The 23,526-nt window shown below is 37.2% G+C and overlaps 2 protein-coding genes and 1 long non-coding RNA gene across 3 annotated transcripts; all 3 read right to left on the reverse strand.

Annotated features, from left to right (window-relative positions):
- Window positions 1–4,295: 4,295 nt before the first annotated feature.
- Window positions 4,296–5,932, reverse strand: LOC116211856. Its single transcript, XR_004157766.1, has 2 exons — window positions 5,683–5,932; window positions 4,296–4,914 (listed from the first exon to the last, which is right to left on the reverse strand). It is a non-coding gene; the product is annotated as an uncharacterized LOC116211856 (long non-coding RNA).
- Window positions 5,933–8,653: 2,721 nt separating this feature from the next.
- On the reverse strand, window positions 8,654–9,620 carry LOC116210056. Its single transcript, XM_031543857.1, has one exon. It carries the CDS (start codon window positions 9,451–9,453, stop codon window positions 8,857–8,859), a length of 597 nt encoding a protein of 198 aa, XP_031399717.1. The 5' UTR covers window positions 9,454–9,620; the 3' UTR covers window positions 8,654–8,856.
- A 9,357-nt stretch (window positions 9,621–18,977) lies between these two features.
- LOC116209901 (peroxiredoxin Q, chloroplastic) lies at window positions 18,978–21,047 on the reverse strand. The gene is made up of 4 exons (XM_031543652.1): window positions 20,762–21,047; window positions 20,551–20,688; window positions 19,820–19,909; window positions 18,978–19,396 (listed from the first exon to the last, which is right to left on the reverse strand). The coding sequence occupies exons 1-4, from the start codon at window positions 20,960–20,962 to the stop codon at window positions 19,178–19,180; spliced, it is 648 nt and encodes a 215-aa protein (XP_031399512.1). The 5' UTR covers window positions 20,963–21,047; the 3' UTR covers window positions 18,978–19,177.
- Window positions 21,048–23,526: the final 2,479 nt, after the last annotated feature.

The following is a 23,526-nucleotide window of genomic DNA, read 5'->3' on the forward strand; positions in this document are numbered from 1 at the left end:
ATGCTTGCAATGATCATTCTTCCAATGTAGCTACAACACAATCAGAGACCTCAATTAATAAGAACAAAGTACATCTACTCCTTTCTGATCACACAATCTTCACACCAATGAAAGGATGAGCAAATGGTTGAGCAGACAGAGGGTAATCCATACAGAGACTAAAGATTAACCAGACGTACGCTTGTAAGTTCGCGATCGACGCCGAGAACAAGCCCAGCTGCAGCGATGAGAGCATCGACGGTGTCTGTGCTCTCTTGTGGGTGGACCTATGTCTCTCTCTTTTCTGAGCTCCTGTGGCTTTGTCTGAGCCCCTATGTCTTTGTCTGAGGTCCTATGTCTTTGTCCGACCTTCTGTATCTCTCTCTAATCTACAAATAGAATGCAAGGGAAGGGAGGGGAGAGAGCTTCCTCTGTGGAAACCTACGAACTCCTACTGGACCTTCAATTACGGATATTAACATTTCGCCAAACAGGCCTCCAATTCGAGATTCTCATTGAAATGGGCCTTTTTTCTACTAGGGAGCCACTCATGAGGTGAAGATGACCTCTGGAAAGTAGTCTGAAGTGAGCTCCATAATCCTGAGAACCCTTGGACCTGGCTGGGCCCGACCTCAAGTGCCCACGATTGGCCTGACGAGCCAGTGTCTCGGGAGCCTCGCTAGAAGGGTTGTCTGCGAGTACTCGAGAGTGTTCCGGCACAAGCAAATGACAATTTGCGGAATGAGTTTAGTGGTGTTCTTCATCAGTTTGGCAACGTGAGAGATTTTTAGAACACCATATTGGATACCTTCTCATGGCCCGGTGAGTCGATAGTGAATAGTACTGTTGGTGTCGTTTTTTGTTAGACTGGGATCAGGCACTGTTTGAACCCTCTGGTTGCTCTTTAGGATTTGTGGAGAACCCTAAGGTCTTCTCTATTGTCATACCTCGGGGTTGTCTGTTTTACCATGTCAATCCCGTTATGAATAATGGCTCGGGCCTTACTAGGCCGTTTTATGTTAAAGCTCAGGAAGTCGTAGTCGTGAGCGCTGTTGGTGTCCACTTCTAGAGTCGGTGGACCAAAACGGGGTGCTGACAATTTAGCCCGCCAAAATTTTGAGAAAATCTTTCGTTTTCACCCTACAGGTTTCGTTACTTACAAAGCGACTCCTGACTCCTCTTTGCCTATAAATAAAGATGCATTTTCTAAAAAAAAAAAAAGAAAAGAAGAAGAAGAAGAAGAAGAAGAAGAAGAAGAAGAAGAAGAAGAAGAAGAAGAAGACCTTTTGGCCCTCATGTGTTGAGACTAGGTCAAAAGAAGTAGCCCAAAATTCAATTGATCTCAGCCTAGTTTTCTTAATTAGTAGGATTTTAGTGAGTTTAACCTTTGATTTCGTCGAATCCAAGCTCAAAGATCTGAAGTTTCTCCAGAACCAAGGTAAGTAGAGGTCGCATGCCTCTGGTCAGAGCTGAATCCAAGCTTAATCGCTATGAATAATGGCTCGGGGTTGTCTGTTTTACCATGTCGACTCCGCTATGAATAGTGGCTCGGGCCTTGCTGGGCCGTTTTCTATTAAAGCTTAGGAAGTTGTAGCCATGAGCGATGTTGATGTCCACTCCTATAGCCAGTGGACTAAAACAGAGTGCTGACAATTTAGCCCACCAAAATTTCGAGAAAATCTTTCGTTTTCACCCCACAGGTTTCGTTACCTACGAAGCGACCCTTGACTCCTCTTTGCCTATAAATAGAGAGGCATTTTCTTAAAAAAAGGACCTTTTGGCCCTTATGTTCTGAGACTAGGTCAAAAGAAGCAGCTCAAAATTCAATTGATCTCAGCCTAGTTCTCTTAATTAGTAGGATTTTAGTGAGTTTAACCCCCCAATTTCGTCGAATCCAAGCTCGAAGATCTGAAGTTTCTCCTGAACAAGGTGTGGAGGTCGCATGCCTCTGGTCAGAGCTGAATCCAAGCTTAATCGCTATGAATAATGGCTCGGGGTTGTCTGTTTTACCTTGTCGACCCCGCTATGAATAGTGGCTCGGGCCTAGGCTTAATCTTGCTTAATTGCTGGTGTCTACATTCTGGTCGTGTAGTAATTAGGTTCAATTTGGGGTCAATTAGGTGTAATTCAACTCAACTTGTGTATAATCGGACTAATTACGAACTTGACAATAAGTAATAAGGCTTGGATTTGCTTATTTAGGTGAAATTAGCATGAAATTGACTTCGTAATATTCTGTAATTCTCTGTAAATTAGGCTTAGATGAGTCATTTTGATGATTTGGTGCTTGATTAGGCCTAATTAGGAGTTATTAACTTCCTATTGTGTGGAATTAGATTTAAGTAGGTCCAACTAGCCTTAATTAGCTCCGACTTGACCTCTTAAGCATGCTAAATTTTTTTTGCTGAATTGATCCGAGATCCAATTGATTGATTTTGTAGTCGATTAGGCTTAATTAGGTGCTAATTGTGTTGATTATTCATTTCTCGTGTGTAATAAGGCCTAATTATGGCCGATTCTTTTAATCTTTGCTTCAGTCGATGTATGGAGCTCTTAATTGTATGAATGATGTTGAAGACCGAGTGGTTAGTATCCGATTGAGTTCGATATTGCGTAATTAGAGTCTAATTAGGAGTAATTAGACTAATTAGGTGAAATGGACTTAATTAGTGTTTCGGCCTTAGGAATCAGAATCTAATAGAGTCTAATTGAGTATGCTGAGGCTTGTTTAATGTAGATAACCATCCTTGTGAATGTTGACCGAACGTGTATGTGTTTAATTCAGTCGAAATCAGTCAAACTGTGAAAATCGTATGTTAATTTGTAATAATTACATATACTTGGCCTAATTCATGGGTTTAGGTTAATTAATAATTTAATTAGGAGTCTTAGGATCTAGGAAGGTCTTCGTGGCCTTGAAGTTGAGTCATTAGGACTTGGGATCCTTTAAACTAGATTAAAGTCAATCACTTGACTTAATTGGATTAATAATTCGGGTTTTGAGTGTAAATTGATTTAAAATGATAATCATGTATATTAATATGTGTCATGGGGATTAAGGGTACTTAACCCACTAATTGAGTCTTAGGATCCAAACTGAAGGTCAAATTGACCTTTGCGGGGATTAGGATCATCTTTATAGATTTTTTGGGATTAATTGGTTAATTCATGTAAATATAATATTGTTAATAAATTGAGAAAATTCGGAAAAATCGTGAATAAAATGTGTAGAATATAAGAAATAAATTTAGAATTTTTTAAAATTAGGAGCTCTATGCCCTTTTTTCCTCTCTTTGGGCCTTGGGCCCATTCACCTTATAGTGTGAGTGATTGGCCTGAATGTACGGCCCACGTATGTATATTGGCCTGAATATATGACCAATTTACTTAGGCCTAAAGATGTGGCCCGTTTCACTGTTCTTGGCCCGAATATGTGGCCCATTATTCAAGAGTCAGACTATATAGTATGTGGCCCGTTTCTTTAAATATATTGTACATTCGCGAATATGGACTCGACAATAGGATTAAACAACTCAACTTTAATAAATAGAAAATTGTACAACTTTTAAGAGCACAAGAGGGTACAGAAATAACAAGTTATTAGATTGCAGGCCTCTAATATCGTGATGAAGTCTCCAGACTCATTTCTTTAGTTAGAAAGATCAAGTCAAACTTAAATTTTTAGGCGATTAGTATCCTGATCCAATTGGTGACTTAGGTAGCTCACCGGCCAAGTAAATGGTGTAGTGGCGACTCCAATCCCAATTGGGTCCCCGGCCACGTGAACTAATAGAACACTCGAGTCGGGGCAGAAGCCTAAAAATCACGCCACGTGACATACCAGGGTGGAAGGGTATTCGTGTTACACATATATGTCGGGAGGGAACATTTGTGCAGATCTTATGGCGAATAGAGCTCTCAAGTTGTCGTCGACCGGGCTTGAGAAGCTGTCGTTGACCGAGCTTGAGGTGTGTCCTTCTCCCCCGACTTCCCTGCCCTCCCTATTGGCGGTATTGTACAGTGATGCTGCTGGGGCCTTCAGACCCCGTATTGTTTGAGAGAATTTCATGTAAGAAGTTTTCTAATATTAGAACAACCAAATACAGCACGACGGATCGGGAAAATAAAAACACATACTCGAAACCCTAATAGGTAATCAAGTTAGTAGGAAGTTTTCTAGTTTGCATATTCTCGTGGTATTTAAGAACTAGTAGCAGAAGACATATCGAATGTCTTCTGAATCTAACACGCAGGCGAACACATTTTGTTTTCCTCGCTTTTTCAGCCATATCGAGAAGAGAAAAATGAAATACTCATTTCGGTAAAAATGATGCACCATAGTAATTGACTACACCATATGAGAGGGGGCTCTCAAAACATGCACAATCATTGATTTTTAGTTTTGAAAGATATCCCTAAAGGATAAAGCTAAATTCCCAAAATAAAGGAAGCCTAAGATCTTGCATCAACCAACAATTCTCAAGAGTTTGGAAAGGAATACGCATGATCCGGCAACCCCGGACCAATAGGAGAGGGTGGATTGCTGCGGGATGACAAGGGTCAGTGGATTCTTGGATTTGCTCGGATTATCTGTAGAGCTAAGTCGATTGAGCCGAGCTATGGGGGGTACGCTTGGCATTGGAGCCGTGTTGGAAGAAAGGCTATCGCCATATTATCGTCGAGCTCGACTCGATGGAGGTCTATGTGCTGATTACCCGTGATGATTGCTCTACTAGACTTAATCTTGCAGTGTTGTTTACTGCGGTCCAAGGTCCTTTGGGCACAGAGAGATATTTACTGAAGGAGGAACATTTATATGTGTTTTATGGCATGGAGAGCTCTCATGCTATCGTCGGCCAAGCTTGAGTTATGTAGTTCTCCCTCGCCTTCCCTACTGGCGGTCTTGGATGGTGATACCGCATGGGCCTTCAGAACCTGTGTTATTCGATCTTAGTTAGTGAGCAATTAATTCTATAGTCTAATATTATATATCGTGACTCGATCACACATATAAACTGCTTTTCTTTCACGGAGAAAATAAGTATAATGAGAAAGAACTGCAAATAAAACTGAATTACAGGCCACATGTTATTCGATCTTAGTTTGGGAGCTATTAATTCCATAGTCTAATATTATATGTCGTGGCTCGATCCCACATATAAACTAATTTTCTTTCACGGAGAAAATAAGTATCATGAGAAAGAACTGCAAATAAAACTGGATTACTGGCTTCGTGCACAAAATTGATGTTTGGTCAATCATGATTCAATATGGACCATTAACCACAGCCAAATAATTCGATTACAATGAGAAAAAGGAGTCTAATATAGTATCATTCACCCATGTCTATATATGAGATGTGAGGTATAAATCCAAAAATTTTAGAATATTACACATGTGATCAATATATTTTTCTTCAATGTGCATTTTAGTATTCAAAAATTCAATAACTTTCGATTAATTCAGTTTGAGAATCAGCCCGATCAAAGCTAAGACTCTCATAATCGAATGATTGAAGGCCCAAATAGAAAAAAAGACATCAGAAGAAGTTAGATGATTGGCCATGAGAATGATTGGAGGCCCAAATAGAAATAAACATCAGAAGAAGTTAGATGATTGGCCATAAGACAAACTCGACGAAGGCATGCTGAAGGAAGAAATGCTGAAGCTAAAAAAGGAGTGGAGGGTATAGAGAGAGCCTACTCTGCGGGTATATTATTTACATAAGCATAGTTGAACGCGTGGATTTTGTTGAGGAACTACGTGTTCAGTTTATATGTGGTTTGGTTCGGACGAGAATCCTCAGGCGATGTCAGAGCGGAATGAAGACGAACCGAAACTTCCCCACATCCCGACGGTAGCTACGTTAAGCAGGAAGGTCACAAGTGGAGGAACGAAAGTGCGTTGGATTCAGGGGACTCCACCCCCAGTGGGATGGATTAAAGTAAACAGTGATGGGGCATTTTAGGTTCGACGAAAATTGAACCTAAAATGCCTTTTAATGTATGTGGCATTAAACTGAGTCACTTTTCTCAAATGATCTTTTGTATACAGTAATACCATAATATTTATCTCGATGATGCGTGCATGCACGTAATTGGTGCACTACAATGTTACGCAAACCATGCAATTGTAGTTTCAGTAAAGAAAGCACGAAGAATTTAACACGTTTCTCACATTCCAACGAAAGAGCCACACCAAAATATGCATATGATATCAAGCGTTTGAGGAACCGGCGGTCAAAGAAACCTTTGAAAAACATTAGTAATAGCATAACTTCAATGTGAGGAAAGAGCTGAAGAGGGGCTGCCAAACATTTAAATAGGATGCAGCTAATATGTATATATAGCTTTATTTGAGTGCGTCGCACTTTACAGTAGGTAAAGCTAAAAAGAAAGAGCTACATTGAATTGATTGAACCATTTATACAGGGAAAAAAAAAAGCAAGCAAACGAAAGCTTGCAAAAGCATGGATCCATGATGTTGAACCGAACAGAGGAGACAGTTTGGCAGTGACGTTTGCCTATGTAATCGAAAGGTGTTAATATTTTGGAGTTGCTTTACGCTAATGGAATGAGACTTCTCATACGAGTTATTTTTTATTTTCTTCTCATATCTCTTATTAGATCCATTAATTTTTATTATATTATTAAAAAAAAGAAAGCTAATCTGAAGATGATGTTAATTGGAAACTCTTTTTCTCTTTCTATAATGCCTGCATGAAGAAATGCCCGATTGCAACTTATTATGGGGCTTTAAAGCTTTTCTAATTTCCATAATATCAATAAGTCGTGAAGATCTTTTCCACCCAAGAAAAAGAAAAACTACGTTTGAAGATTTTGCACTTGGATTATTATATTCAATAGTTGAATAGGTACTATTAGCAGATATTTTCGTCGTATCTTATCAGTTTCATTGATGCTTTCTTTAATATGAAACTACATTGACGAGCATATGTTTTCATATAATTAAGAACCATGTATTGTTTAATATGTTACATGACAATATCTATATATAATATATAATAGCGAAACAAGAAAGTAGGTTAAATGAGGCTATGCCATGTGTCATCCTAAAATTAATAAGATGGTACCATGTATCAAGTTCTTAACTCTTTATTGTATTGTTTTACCTACAAGGAATAAGATAGTAAAAGATGATTAAAAGGAAGCAAGAATGTATTTAATAAGAGATAGTCAATGCTTATGTGGCAGCTCCTCCTTGCACAATAATATTTACGTGGTAGTTCATTGCACGAATAGAAGACTCGTGAGAGTAGTTCCAATTATTTAATATATACATACATATATAAATAGAGGTAGATTAGTTAAAGGTTCTTTAATTAGGCTATGCTAACTGTAACTCTCGTAGCATCAACAACAGATCGAGCAGAGAGCGACAATATCTTATGCTTATTACTTCTAAAAATAGTTTATTTCTTATGCAACGAAGAGTTTAAATTTATGTAAAGTACTTATTTACATTAAACCTATTTTTCACACTTTTGAAAAAATTATTACTTATTTACGTACAACTATTTTTTCATATTTATGCAAACCGAAACTAAAGGGCCTAAGTTTAGATTGGTCCAAACTTCTTGCAGCAAATCAAGATTAACCTTATAACTTTTGACGTATAAATTTCAGTCTTGTCAGTTTAAATTTATGTTGTAATATAAACTAATTACCTTAATTTTGATTAAAATAATTTTATTAATTTGATTATGTTAATATCATCAATAGAATATACAAATGATTCTTTTTTTGAGTTAATAAAGTACTTATTTATGTAACTAAAGTACTTATTTATGTAAATAAAGTACTTAATTTTGATTAAAATTAATTTTACTTATTTCATTTTATGGTCAATTTGAAAATTATTGAAAACTTAATTTTACAATAGTAAACTGATTAGTATTTTTAAAGGTCTAATCATGTAATAAAATATTTTTCATGAATAATCTTACGCAATGCGCGGTGAGATGACTAAGTATCTATTTGCTATAATTGGCCTGGCTCGAGAACCAAATAAGCATCATGACTTACATATTCTGTGAAATTCTATCATGTATTTCTTAAAAGTGATGCCATGATGCACTTTAATATTTTACTAAAACTTTATGCAAATGTAAAGCTTTTGCATCCTTCTCCACCGAACCAAAAAAAAAAAAGTTTAAGTAAAAATATTTTTTCAAAAGTCGTATAAGTAACTAATAATGTAATTAAAGATTTACCAAAATTCGTATTATTTACTTTAAATATAAGCAATTATTAAGAATTTAAGTAAATTACCTTAATTAATTTCTCAAAATACGTGCAATTCCTTAATTATAAAGTTACTTTCTAAACTTTTGCATGACCAAAAAAAGAAAAGAACCATTGCACCTTAGACCTTTTCACATACATATTTCTCTAGCAAATATGTATAGCGACCAACTAGATTTTGATCTTTGATTTTGCATATTCCTTTAGCAAATATCTGTAATGTCGATCCGGGCTTTGATGTTTGATATTGCCCCACTATCATTATCTATTAGACGGGAAATTGTCCAAATGAGAGGACTGCAAAATATTCTTACCGATTGCTCTGAGATACTAAAAAACGATTTGGATGTCCTATAGATCACCAATACGCAAAAGACTAGTAGAGTCATATCTTTTGTCGAGCCACGCCATCGCCAAGTTGCATGTTTGCATATGATCATGAAATTATTATCAAAAGAAGGGAAGAATAAGGAGATAGTGTGCAATACATGAACTAATTTTAACTTGGTATCCCTATAGGGTTGTTGCTTTTCAAATTTGTAGCCACACTAGATCGACAACATATCTATGATAAAGTTAATTAATTGTCCCAAGACAATTCTAATTAAAAAGGTTAACCGGACACCTTCTTGCTTTTCAAAGACAGCTGCCTTTGCATCCGCTGCTGAAGATGGAACCTCCGGATGAACATGTCTGCGACCCGATCGATCTCGTCCTCCAGTTGGAACTCCTGCCCCAATTCCTCTCGTGAGCTCCTGACCAGTTCCACCACGGACCCTCCATTGATAATACCCTCCTCCTCCTCGTCCAGCTCAGCGCATTCCAGGCCAATATTGAACATCGAATGCGTCAAGTCGGGAACCTGAAAAATCCCATCTTTGTCACAATCATCATCATCAGCACCGTCCTCCTTGTCGTCCTTTGCAGCCCAGGCCTTGCCCAAGCCCAGCCACCAGTTACGGAACCGAAGTCGTGGCCCTCCTTGGTCAGCCTGAAAGAGGATGTAGTCTTTAGACGTTTGTTCTTCCTGTCCCTGCGGTGGGACAAGCTTGCGGGGGATAGAGCCAGTGATAACAAGAAGCTGCTTCTTGCTTCGGAGCATCGAGAAGAGAAGTTTGATTGCGGAGGCACAAGCTTTAGCTTTCGTCATGGAGGCTAGCATGGTCGTGATTAGCGGTTTCATGAACCGAGAAGCTCCAACCTTCTTCATCCTCGATCGCTTCTAAATAAGATCAAAAGGAGGAGATAGAGAAATCTGACAGTCGATGAAAATCTATTTTGGTTGGTTTATAGGAGTTTAGTGCCGTTCTGAATGAACAAGCAGGGATGCTGAAAATGCATGATAGGCATATACATATATATATATATACCTGCTATAAGCCTATTGCTTAAGTAATTCCCCATATATAAACACTAGTGAGATTTGCTTTTATTTTTGCACCGAAAAAAAAAAGATTTGCTTTTATAATTTGCTTTAATTTATTTTTGGGCAAGATATTTATTTTATTTCATCTTTTCATGTGGACACGTGAGAAATTATAATTTTTTTTTCGGTTATAAGAGAGGTCCAAGTCTAGTACAATGAAAGAAAAATCATAAATAACTAATAAAAATGCACGGATAATCCCACTAGGTATCAAATTTACGATCTCTAAGTCAATAGGCGAGAATGTGCGCTACTACACTGCACCCTGCTTTGATGAGATTATAAAAATTTGAAAGTCGTTCAGTGGGGCTATTTTGATTTTTTTTGACTTTTATAAGGTTTTTTTTCCCCACTGATTGAAGCACTGACTAGGACAGAAACGAAATATCTGAAACTTGCGATGAATCACGAGAAGAAATAGACACATAAGATGTCAACTGACCCGGGCATTCATCGTGTTACTAGGACAGGTGATTCGGCGGGATGGGAGAAATTTAATCTACCTTAACTAGCACCATGCTCCGTACGGTGTTACACGTACACCTTTTCTCGGGTGAACAATGTGAGACGTGCACTTAATTATATATATATATATATATACAATGTAGACGTGCACCGTTTCATATCTGTTAATTTCGAAAAGGAATATAACTTGGAAAGAAATTATATAGATTACTCATATATATATATGTGTGTGGGTGTGTGTTAACAATTCTTGTCAATGTGATGCTACTGCTAGCACACGGAATTGCTGGTGCAACATTAAATCATGCAATGCAATGTATACATAGGGAGAGAAGGAAAACTTCACATTTTCACCAAGAGGAATATATTAGTCCGAGGTCCCATTTAGTACACAGTAATGTAATGAAATGGAAATGAATGGATTATATATATAGGGAAATGTAATGGTATTGAGTGAAAAATATTATTTTCTTTAATGACCATTACAAAATGAAGGAATATAATTATATAATTAGACTTATTTATCAAGATATCATGTTATATACATTCTTAGATATATATATATATATATATATATATAGAAGTTAAAAGAACATATATGATAGTCACAACGTATAACATGAAATGAGGGAATGATCATTCTCTTTTCTTTTATGAGGGAATACTCATTCTAACTAAATGAAGGAAAAAAATGATAATGACGAAATGCTCTTTCCGACTTACATAAGAGACAATAATAAGAAAATGAAGTGAAGAAATAAACATTCAATTTCATTTTCGCGTACTAAATTGGACCTAAAAGTAACAAATTAAATATGAAATCAGAGAAAGGAGGTCCCATTACCTTTTACTCCGAATGAAGAAATGTCGGGGGTTATTCAATTCTCGCAGCGAAACTGCTCGTGTTCCTTTATTTCCTATTTCCTATCACTTATTAAACATAGAGCCCCTTTATAATTGGAAAAAAATCATGAAATCAACGTTCTAGTAACTGTGGGCGATGAAACTATTGACAGGTAATTTTTTAAGTATATAATTTCATAATGAGAGAAAGGGGATATGCAAAAGCAATACCTTTTATTTCTTTGGCTAGAAGCTTAATTCATGTATGTTGTCAGATTTCCCAAAGCAGGCAAAGTTAGTACTAAAACGAGGAAAAAAAATTGAATTTTATTAACAACTTATGACCATATGTATAAAAGTAATAGTGAAAGTAACGTTTATTAATCAAAGCATGAAAGGGAAAAGAAAAAAAAAAAAGGAAGGCAGACTGGCCAATCAATCTATAATGGAAGCTCTTTAATTTCTTGTTTGTAATCCATGCAGGAAGGTGAAGGTGTGCCCACTATTTGCACTTTACTTTGGGACCATTGTAAAGCTCTTCCAGTTTCTAGCTATACAGATTTTGCAATATATTTGACTATATTGATAATTCAACTGTACAACACGATTCAAAAAATCTCCATTCTTTTATTTGTCTATTCCATAAAAAATTTGGAATTTCTAAGTGAAAAACTCTAGTCATTGAAAAGTTTGGATTTGACAATGAATAAAACTCCAGTGTTTCATATTAAGGAATTCCAACAAAAAAAATTTCAGATTGTAAATAAGAAATGCACAAGATTTGTCATATTTGTGATGTCTGCTTCTCCGGTTTGATTGATTGAATTTTGATCCTCAGGCTTATCAGGCGGAGTAGTGTTTGAATGCCGATTTGCCCGTTGAGAGTCGGTCTATGGACAAGGAGCCTGAGCCCGAGGTTGAATCGCAGGAGCCTGAGCTTCAGTCCTCTGGTCCGCTGAGTGCCAATGCTGCCAAGACCGTTGATGCATGCGAAGCGGATAAATCAGCCTATTCTCCTATGGAAAGTGGGGCACTTGCCTTGCCCCAGCCTACAGGTTCAATCTCTATTCCTCTGTGATAGTCTATCTTCCAATTTTCACCTAAAAAATATGCACCCTTTACTATAATCCCATACTCCCAGCTATGTACTGTTGGAAAAAAAATTGCACCCTTTACTAAGTTGGGGTTTTTACACCAAATGTCCCATGATTTACGCGTTTTGTCAAATCTATCATATACTTTTTTTTATCAGTTATATCCCATGATTTATATTTTACTTCAAATCTATTCCGCCGTTATATCTCCATCAATGTCTAACAGTTTTGCTATAGTAACCCCTTTTATCCGGAATAGATTTGAGAAAAAAATAAAATCATGGGATAGTTTTGAGGAAATAATTAAAACCATAAGATATATTTGGGAAAAAAATTGAAACCATGGAATAGATTTGGAGCCTACTAACGTTTCATTAACGGACAACAAAAAAGGCGGGATAGATTTCGAGCAAAATGTAAACCATAAAATATATTTGACAAAAAAAACATACGATAAATTTGACAAAACACGTAAATCATGAGTAATTTGAGCAAAAAAACCCTACTAAGTTCGAGGAAAAAGATGTATAAGAGTTCTACAATATTTAAGCCATCTCTCTCTATGAAAGTCTATCTTCCAATTTTCGATGCCAAGGTTTACTGCCTCCAGCCAAAGGGATAAAATTAGAAAAGACAAATAATGAATATTCTTCAGTTCTACGTTCTTCGATAGGAACCATTCTATATCTTTCTTTATTTTGTTTTATTTTGTTTTTTTAATTTATGCTATTCCTATTGTTGCTCATTGAAGAGTTGTCCATTGAATGCATAATTTTTGGGTGGAATAGGCTCAAGCGGGGAGTAATAGATGGAATGAAAGACGATTTGGAGGAAGTTATCATGAATGTTATTTTTCGATATATACAGTTGATTTTTTTTCCCCGAGTTGGCAAGCTGTTATATGTGGATTTTTTCCTGAATTGATTATATTCTTTTTTGTTTTTTAATGTTTCTTCTCTTTGTGATGTCAGCTATGTAGATCAATAGTTTTGGATTGATTCGATAGTTGGAATTTCGAGTCAATCTTACTGTTAGATTTCCTTTGGATTATTATGAAGCTCTGCGCTCTGTTTTGTATTCGAAATTTATGTTTCCTAAAATCCATAACATTTGTTGCCTTATTGCTTCGTTATATTTGCAACTTGAAGCTATTTAGGTTCCTCTTCAAGAAAGCCGGAAGGCAACTATTTAGGTTCCTCTTCGTTCTACTCTATTTACTACTTGAGGCTATTTAGGTTCCTCTTCAAGAGAGCAGTACGGCTTTTGACAAAGTCCATAGCTATATTACGTTTTATGTAGATGTTTACAAATTACTATTTATATAGCAAATGCAAAAGAAAAATAAAAAATATGGCTGATTGATCTAGTTCACGCATACAATGTCTTTCGTTTATGCACAGTGACGGCGATTGGTACCCAAAAATAATTATAACGGTTGTTTTATCTTTGGCCGTTAGATCTCATTACTTAAGATCTTGATCGCATACGCATTTTAGATTCTTTTGGTTTAAGATTTACCCCTCATAATTTGACAATTCATATTTTTGGCCATGCATCTTCTCGTTGACACGCGATCTCGTCCGTGAACAAACTGGATCCGATTTGCAATTAAATCGACGAATTGCACTGGTCAATCAAATAAAAACTAATTTAATTACTTTTAAAAAAAAGCAATGAAGAAACAAGCTACAACGGCATCTTCTGTTCATCTTTTGCAACCGAACAAAAAACAATAGAAGATAACATACAATCTCGAAGAATCCATCGACGATCGTCACTGCCCCGAGGCTGCCACCCTTCTCGGCTCTGCCTCCAGCTTCGAACCCGACACCTCCCCTTCCTCCCCCTTTCCTCCCGGGTCTGCCTCTATCCCTGTTAGCTACAGAGTCATCGTTACGACAGGGCCAAAATTTTGACGAAACAAAGAAAACATCACGTAGAAATTTGTTTATTACTCTAATCAAAGGCCCACCTTCCACATAAATAACAGGTGAATTGCATTTCTTCGTAAACCATAATCATTCAAGTCAATTAGAAGGTTGAACCTCAAATCTCGATAAATTTAGTAAGACTGCCTCCAATGTTACGTTATCACAAATAAATGAAATCGAGCATATGGTTATTAGTAAATAAAGATTCATAGAAATTGAGTATATGGATAGGGGTAGAGCCGGGAGGGAAGGGGGAGGAAGGGCCGAAGGGGAAGAGTTGGGCTCGGAGCTAGAGGTAGAGCCCGGAAGGGCAGGCAGCCTTGAGGGGTGACAATCGTCGACGGATTCTTAGAGATTATATGTTGCCCTCAATTGTTTTTGTTAGATTGGAGGAGATGAACAGAAGACGACATTGTACTGTGTTTCTTTATTGTTTATTTTTTAAAAGTAATTAAATTATTTTTTATTTGATTGATCAGTGCGTTTCATCGATCTAATAGCGTACCGGATCCAGTTCATTCACAGATGAGATCGAGCGTCGATGAGAAGATACACGACCAAAAATATGAATTGTCAAATTATTATGGGTGAATTTTTAATCAAAAGAATCTAAGACACAGTAAAAAATGACAGGAATTAAGGACGGTTTCCTCTTCTTTTTTTTTTCTTTTTTTTTTTTCCCTTTTTTCCCAAAAATAAAGTTCTATTACCTTTCTGGGTGTGCATATCAATTAGCATATATGCTAAGTAAAAAAGAAAAAAACTTGATGAATCTCTTTTGTCTATTTATGATCAGTTGCAACTGTGCAACTTAATTTTATGAATGGTCAAGAGGACCACTTCCTTTAAACAGTTAATTTCATATGAACTCATCACGTCTAAATATGTAATGCAGTCAAAAAATATTTTTAAATAAGAGGGATCGCCAGCTAGAAAGCCAGTTTGGAATGAAAGTTTTGCCGCGTTAGGAAAAAAAAATACAGATGCCCCTTCGGAAATATTGAACTAGTTTACTTTGTCCCAGTAATTTTCTTAAGTCTTAAAAAATTAAAATTTTTTAGCTTACTCTTACTTAGAGCGAAATAACCTAGGTTTTAATTATAGGTTTTATCTTTACCATATATATATATATGGGTTTTAAAAATTTCTTTATTATTTAGAAAATTTTCTTTTATTATTAGATAAAATGTTCCTCATAAAGCTGGCCGAGAATATTTGTAGATATTCTTCCTAAATATAATGAAAATTGATTTTATAACGGAAGAACAAAGAAGAGCGAACCAAGGTAGTCTGGTTCATCTCCTCATAGGGCTTCTTATTCTGATTGCTATTGTATATCATACCGGAGTCAAAATTTGTCGAAATGAGAAGAAGCTACGATTGGTGATGGAGGAAGAGGTGACATAGCGGCAATCGATTTAGTTGAGCAGCCGGCTTCAAGGAGGGACGGGATCTGATCCGAGCCGACAAGGAAAGGGACAGTGCTGTGGAAAATCATCAAATACCACGCGACCCCAAGAAATGTAAATAAATTAGAAAATATGTATAAGAGGGACTGCAGTAAATTGGAGTTGCAAGAAAATTTTGAGATCCCGATTTTTTCTTTTTCGGTATATATCCTGATATTCAATTTGAACTGGGTCGGCCCATTAAGGGGTAAAACTTTTACAATTAAAAATCTTTTTTCACATTTACAAGGCTCGAATCTAAAACGTTGTTTAAGGGGAATAAACGTCGAACTAGTTGAATAAACCATTGTGAGTTTTGAGATCCCGATTTTGAAACCGGCAAAAGGGTCCCCATCAGCACTGAAGTGGCTTCCAGATCCTGATCTTCACAATGAGATGCCAAAAAGATATTTCCAGACTATTGTTGGGCTTGGAAAATTATAGGGGACAATAATATACAGAAAAAATTAGTTTTCATTCAATATTATTTTAAACCTCTTCCAAATCAGTATATAAGTGCATGAACGGGTCCAAGAAAAATATGCCGGATGCTTTTTGATAAAAAAAAATGCCAAATACGGTGAAAGTTTATTCGTCCAAAATGGTGTGTTTGGTCTTAGAGTTAAATATAGTTGAGTTTTAATTTTAATTGATTTGTAATGATTGTGTTGTTGAATTATGAGAAAAAATGTGAAAAAGTAATGAATAGTTGATAAAATTTATTATTAAAAATTAAATTGAAGAAAATGAAAAAAGTAATAATTGTGTTGTTGATTTTTGTTGTTTAGTGAGTAAAGTTAAATTTAGAGTTAAAATTTTAAAAATATAACTCACAAATCAAACAGAGATGTCACATCTTGAGTTTAAAGTGTCAAACCTTTTTTAGATACAACTAACAATTTAGTCCTCCAATTATTCAGTAGTCATCGCTTGACTTCCTGAATTTTCAAAAACAGGAATTTGATCTCCCAATTTCAATTCTGATTAACAGTTTGGTCATAATGTCAAGTCCTTGAACGGAAAGATGACGTGGAAGCTGAGTATGATCAAACGACGTCAAATTTATGCCATTTTCTTACCGAAACAAAGTCATTTTGCTTCTTGCACACCTTTGAACAAAAACAACGCCGTGCCGTCCTCTCCTCCCCCCAGGTGCAAAAACGTCGTCGTTTGGTAATGTTCAATCCCGAAGAACGAAAAACGACGTTAGCTTCGTCCTTCGCTTAATCTTCTTACGAGTGAAGCCAGAATCAAATCTCAAATTCCATTCGAAACCCTAATCCCCAATTCTGAAATTCCTCCAATTCAATCAAAAACCCTAAGCCCTAGATTCTCCAATCGAATCCCAAAATCGTCCAATCGAACCTAAAACCCTAATCCCCAAATTCCCAAAATCGTCCAATCGAACCGTAAACCCTAATAACTAAATTCCCGAAATCCTCCAACTGATTGTGATCCCAATTTGGAGCACCATGAGTTGCAACTCTCAATCACGGTGGAGCTGTTGTAATCACCGTCGGTTGCGTGAGGATTCAGCCGTCTACCCCAAGAGCATGAGAACGAGCAGTTTGAGCATGTCCAATGATGAAGATGATGAGTTTTGTGCTTGCGGGTGAAGAAAGAGCAGTCAGAACAGTAACATGGATGAAGACATCTATTGTCACTATGGGCGAAGATCTCTGAGGATGACTTCGAACACCAAATGCAATCCTGGAAGGGCGTTTTATAGGTACCCACAAGGGAGGAACAAAAGTCTGTTTTATAGGAACCAGACTTTTTATTTCTCCACTATGGGCACTTATAAAATGTCATTCCAGGATTGCATTTGGTGTTCGAAGTCATCCTCAGAGATCTTCGCCCACAGTGACAATAGATGTCTGCATCCATGTTACTGTTCTGACTGCTCTTTTTTCGCCCGCAAGCACAAAACCCATCATCTTCGTCATTGGACATGCTCAAACTGCTCGTTCTCATGCTCTTGGGGTAGACGGCTGAATCCTCACGCAACCGACGGTGATTACAACAGCTCCATTGTGATTGAGAGTTGCAACTCATGGTGCTCTAAATTGAGATCGCAAATAGTTGGAGGATTTTAGGATTTGGTGATTAGGGTTTACGGTTCGATTGGACGATTTGGGATTCGATTGGGGAATTTGGGGCTTAGAGTTTTCGATTGGATTGGAGGAATTTCAAAATTTGGGGATTAGGGTTTCGAATGGAATTTGGGATTTGGGATTCGATTCCGGTTTCGCTTGTAAGAAGACTGAGGGAAGGACGAAGTCGACATCATTTTTTGTTCTTCGGGACTGAAGGTTGCCAAACGATGACGTTTTTGCGTTGGGGGGTGGGGAGAGGACGGCACAATGTCATTTTTGTTCAAGGGTGTGCAAGAAGCAAAACAACTTTGTTTCGGTAAGGACATGGCATAAATTTGACACCGTTTGATCCAACTCAGCTTCCACATCATCTTCCCGTTCAAGGACTTGATGTTAGGACTAAACTGTTAGACGGAATTGAAATTAGGGGATCAAATTTTTATTTTTGAAAATTTAGGTAGTCAAGCGGTGATTATTGAATAATTGGATGACTAAACTGTTAGGGGTCTCCCTTTTCTACATACCGTTTGTTTCTATTATTGGATGGTATAAGAGCATCCTTCTGCCCAGTACGTCTGAAGATCAAAATCAAGAACTTGCATCATTATACTAAACCCCCTTCTCGAACTTTATGGTTAACTTACTGATCAATGCATCACATGCGAACACATTGGATAGGTGTCTCTCCTTCAGGTTAATCATGTTCACTTTCCTTTTGGTTTGTCACTCCAAGGGGCGTGCTGAGTCAGTCCTGTTACTAATTACTATAACCCTGTTCTCGGTTGGCTGTGATGGGCGAAGTAGCTCAAGATGACACTGCCAAAGCCTTTTAGGAGCTTTCATGGAGCTGCCACCCAATAAGATGGCCTAATACAGTTGCACTTGACTCATCAAACTGAAGTAAGAACATACAATGTGTTCCATTTTATAACTTGGGATCAAAGTAGCACGAGAAAAGCTGCTGTAGCGGCTAATTTCGTACTAAGATGATCAATCCCGAGCAGGGGAACTGGCCATCCATTTATACATACAGAACATGGCTTTTGCGGCTATGTGGAGAGCACCTCGAACATCTATTCCTCTGTGCTTTGGAGCAAGGGGCTACCTTGGCTGCTGGGCAAGAAGTTCAAGCTCCCAAGCATGGATAGGATGCTTGAGCAGACAGCTAAGATCAAAGTCGTGGAGGGGACGACAAGGTTCTAAAAGAGGCACTGTGTCTCGACTTTCAGCATCAACCACAATGACACAGATAGCCGAGGAGTTGGGTGGCGGGAGCAATCTATAAGTGGAAGCATTTGATTACAACCAAATGTCCTTGCGGAATGCATCCCAACAAAAAACCATGATGGAGTCACCTAACGACACCTCAAGTTTCAATACGTCGAAACTCGTTAGACGTGGCATTAAATTGATAAACATTTCAATGGAAGATTCAACTTCAAAAATTGAACTTTGCATTAGTAAGGATAAATAGTATGCGAATCCGATCACATTTCTCATGATGAGAGGTGAGAGGTTCCAAAAGTGAGTATTTAAAGCTAATTGAAACTAGATACATATAAAGTCTAGCGACTTCGTCGTGATATGATATGAATAAATACAAGAAGTACATGAATTAAATGGGATCAAATTTAGAGGCTTTGCAGGAGCTTCAACGTCTCATTGATGTGCTTCTCTGGTTGGAACTGGTTGTTGTAGATTAGCTGGACCACCCCATTCTTGTCAAGGACATACGTCTGTCTTCCTGGCAATGCTCCAAAGAGATCTGCTGGCACGCCCCACTCTTTCCTCACCTTGTTGCCCTCGTCACTCAGTAATGTAAATGGGAGTCTGTACTTCTTTGCAAAAGCCTGCACCGGTTTAATTGGCAACTTTTAATCTTTTGAAACATATAATATAATTGGTAGGAATCATAAAAGATAAGTCTGCTTAATTAGAGTATGAGACTAAGAGCCAAGTTATTGATCTCTGTAGCGACAGTCCTAAAATTGAAAAGATATGTTCTTTGCGTCATTAATGACTCAAGTGACTCAAACTCATTGTTAATATGTACTTAGATCTCAACTGAACAACTACTTGTAAGCTTGAGCTTAACTCAGGTTTGAGCATGTTGTTTAGGGAAACATTGAGCTTCACATTAGTATGAGTTTGGCCTCATTTCATAGTACTTAAAGGAAATCAAACTGAGCTGAGATTGCTAGGATAATCTAAAGCATGGAAAAATGGTGATGGACCGAGTTTCAAGCTTAAGTTTTGAGTACGGGAATGCTCACCTGGTGTGAAGATGGGTCATCCCCACTTATTCCAACCACCTCAGCTCCGGCTTTCTTGAACTTCTCATAAGAATCTCTGAAAGCACATGCCTGAAATGGAAAACCAATTTTTCAATATGCCTTTATTAATCCACGGGGTGCATGAGACATTAAAGAATACAGTCATGCGACCACACAGGAAATGGCAAAGCCAATTGGACATCTGAAGCAGAGGTCAAACAAGCTTCGAAATCAATGAGGCAAATCCTACCTTAATGTCTCTTGAAACTCCGCCATGGTATTTTACAATCCTAGTTCATCGCATAACATATCATGGGATATATTGGTATCACAAAGAAACTGAAACCGTTCTTGTCTATGCTTATTTACGTTTACATTCATAATTTCTGCAGAGAATAAAAGCATAGTATTACTCACTTGGACCGCCTATATACTGCATCTCATTTTTAAAACTGTTCGAGCAAAGCGTCCAAGAGAAATACATAAGATTCACAATAGCATTTGCATTGCAATCGATATAACGCCATGAAGCTAACCAGCACACACGTGCTACCTCCTCGAAGCATCATGAGGAAGTGAGGCTATACAATAGACATTATCTTTATGTCCTTCTATTTTGTCTTCTATTTTAGTTCAAGCAATCAACCAAAATGGCGAACACCGATACACTGCGATTCCCCGGAACATCACGTAAATTTAGCGAAAAATGCATCAATACTTGTGAGTTACACCTGTTTGGTGCAGCCGGGGGTCTCATCTGCAGGGTAAAAGTAGACAACCACAGGCTTCCCCTTGAACTTCGACAGGCTCACAGGCTTCCCGTCCTGGTTTTTCAGCGTGAAGGACGGCGGCACCCGCCCTTTGTTCACCTGCGAGTCATATGTGTTTAAGGGAAGCACATTACGCAATACATTTCACACCCATGAAATTCGCTCAATGTACCTTGGCAAAGATGCAGCTTTTGGCAGAGGAAGAAGACGCCAGGGGCAGAGAGGTGGGAGTGGACAGCCGGATGCCATGAAACTGGGAATGCAAGGATCTGGGGATCAACAGGGATGATGGTGGCGCTTGGGAAGATGGGGTTTTTGGGGAGAGGAGAGAGGGCAGAGAGTGATTGTTGGGGAGGGAGAGAGTGGCCGCCATTGAAGATTTTTCACAGTAAAAGAAAGAACTTGACGACTACAAATGGGTCTCTGTCCCTCCGTTGGCTAAACGAGAAGAAGAGAAGAGATAAGGAGACGTGGAATGCTATGGAGCTCTCTCTCTCTCTCTCTCTCTCTCTGTTAGTTAAAGTTTGTCCCTTTCTGACACATGTTCTTCCCCTTTTCGTCTTCCCCCTTCGTTTCAATGGGAAGAAATAAATACAAATTTAATATAATATGCAAGGTGGAAATCTTCATCAAGATTGAAGAATGGAAAGAAATAAATACAAATTGAATGCCGAGGAATTGATTCCAGATTTTCCTCTTCGATTGTTGTTGAATTTATCTCTTCAATTGTAATTATCAACCGTTGCCATATTTCCCTCTTCAAGGGTTGCCTTAATTGATTATTCTACAAATGAGAAAAGATATTAGATTTTGAGTATGATAAGAAGAAGTATTGAACAAAATGGGTATTTTAAATGCAACTTATGTCCAAGAGAGTGAAAAATAATCTTTCGCATTCCTCCAGCTATTAATCCGATTGGAAATCGATGGATCATAAAATATTTAAACTCATCAGAGAAAGGCATGGGGTAGAGTGCTTAAAAGAAATATATTCCTGGTTTCTCAAACCGAGCACTGTCAATTTTTAGAGCTACTTGATGAAATGATTTATACACATGGTGTTGATATGAACATTATTGATGCTCCCTAATCAGTTTGGCAGGTACTTTCTTAGTATTAGGCGTAAAAATTAAATTATAATTCTTATTTATATAATACTAAGTGCAATAGATTATGTTGTTACAATTATGTGGGTAGCCTTTTAAAATACGAATATAACAGATGGACCTTATAATGACAAACAAGAAATTCCATCCTGTTTTTATTCAACCATCTTGAACCATATATTTTGTATTAATTGGTTACTACAAACTTTCTGCTCGTTAATATATAAAAGTTTATTTATATAATTATAATTGCATTTATATTATTATTCAACCATATAATAGCTTGCTACATCCTGCCAATATTATCTATTTAAATTTAAAACTTTTACCTCATTTATATTTAAGATTTTTTTAATAATATATATAATATCATATCGACACTTGAATTGTTTATAGACGGATATGCACAAGTTTCAAGGCCTTTTTTAAAAATGGTAGCAAGCATTATGAATTGTTAGGACAAATTTTCAACCACTCTATAACCACTGTGCAATGTCATTATGAACTACTCAATTTTCTCCTACATCTGACGAGGAAGGCAAGATTGAAAATGAATTTCTTAGTAAGGGTATTTCTGTTAATAAGAATGCCAACATCGTAGCGGTGGAAATAAATGCATAGGAAATAATATTATTGACAATTCCGAACAATGACGGATGAAAAAATATGAAGCTTGACAAATTAGGCGGCGAGTTAGAGTCCAATTAGGCTTAATCAAGTGAAATAAGCAAATTAGGTGACGACCACTTGTGGTGGTAGTCTAATTGAATCTAATTTGGAGGACATAGGTTGGACTGTTCGTGTATACATGTGGCCAATCGATTGCATCATCAATTGAGTCAATTCGAGTCAATTTATAAAAATTCAAGTCCAATTGACTTTAATAACGTAAATTGAGATTAATTCCATGGGATTGGGGCTAATTAGACACTAATTAGGCGTCTTAGGGCATAAGAAGGTCTTTGTGCCCTTGAGGTAAGTCATTGGGATTCGAGAATAGTTAAATTCCGTAATTTAGCTAAGTGTCGACTAATTAAGTAATAAAATCCATTCTTTCGTGAATCTTGGACCAATCAAGATTAAGATGGATAATCATATAAATTTGAACATAATTCGCGGGATTATGGGTAACTAACTCAAGTGTGAGTCTTCGAAATAAATCTGAAGGTCATTTGACACCTTCAGGGATTATGGTTTTCTTTTAGCATCTTGGGAATCAAGATAATTAATCGCATAAATATGATTCTCGAATAAAATTGAAAAAGGGAAAGAATAATGAAAATTAGTACACTCGGGTAGAAAAGGATAAGACTTTTTCCTAAGTAGGGGTTCTAGGCTCACTTTCTTTCTTTGGGTTTTGGGCCAAGTTGTACATCTACTCTGCTCATGAATGTGAGTGCATATATATTGACCTGAATTTATAATCCATTTACTTTGTTATGAACATATGATCCATTTCATTTTTCTTGACTCGAATGTATGGTATTTTTTTTGTCGGACTATATAATTATATAAGCACGTGTATCATGCGGAGTCTATAAATTCATTATTTAAATTCCTTACACAATCACAGATATAATCCTGATCCTAATATCTAACATGACTTTAATGAATAAAATGTGTTAGAACTATTACGAATCCAAAAGGGTACCGAAAGGGCGAATTATTGATTTGCAAGTCTCTAATCTCGTAACAAAACCCCAGACTCATTTCTCTAGTGAGAAAGACCGAGTCAAACCTAAATCTTTAGGCAGTTAATATCATGACCTCGTAGGTTACTTAGGTGGCTCATCGACTAAATAAAACGGTGTAGCGGCGACTCCAATCCCAA

This window comes from Punica granatum, chromosome 6 (assembly GCF_007655135.1).
Source record: "Punica granatum isolate Tunisia-2019 chromosome 6, ASM765513v2, whole genome shotgun sequence".
Lineage (NCBI taxonomy): Eukaryota > Viridiplantae > Streptophyta > Magnoliopsida > Myrtales > Lythraceae > Punica > Punica granatum.

Bases quoted from the DNA above. Each gene is read 5' to 3' on its own strand.
- LOC116210056 (XM_031543857.1), bottom strand. From the start codon at position 9,453: ATGAAGAAGGTTGGAGCTTCTCGGTTCATGAAACCGCTAATCACGACC.
- LOC116209901 (XM_031543652.1), bottom strand. From the start codon at position 20,962: ATGGCGGCCACTCTCTCCCTCCCCAACAATCACTCTCTGCCCTCTCTC. The intron at 20,689-20,761 runs GTACATTGAGCG...TATGACTCGCAG, and splicing joins AAAGCTGCATCTTTGCCAAG to GTGAACAAAGGGCGGGTGCC. The intron at 19,397-19,819 runs GTGAGCATTCCC...AAACCGGTGCAG, and splicing joins ATGACCCATCTTCACACCAG to GCTTTTGCAAAGAAGTACAG.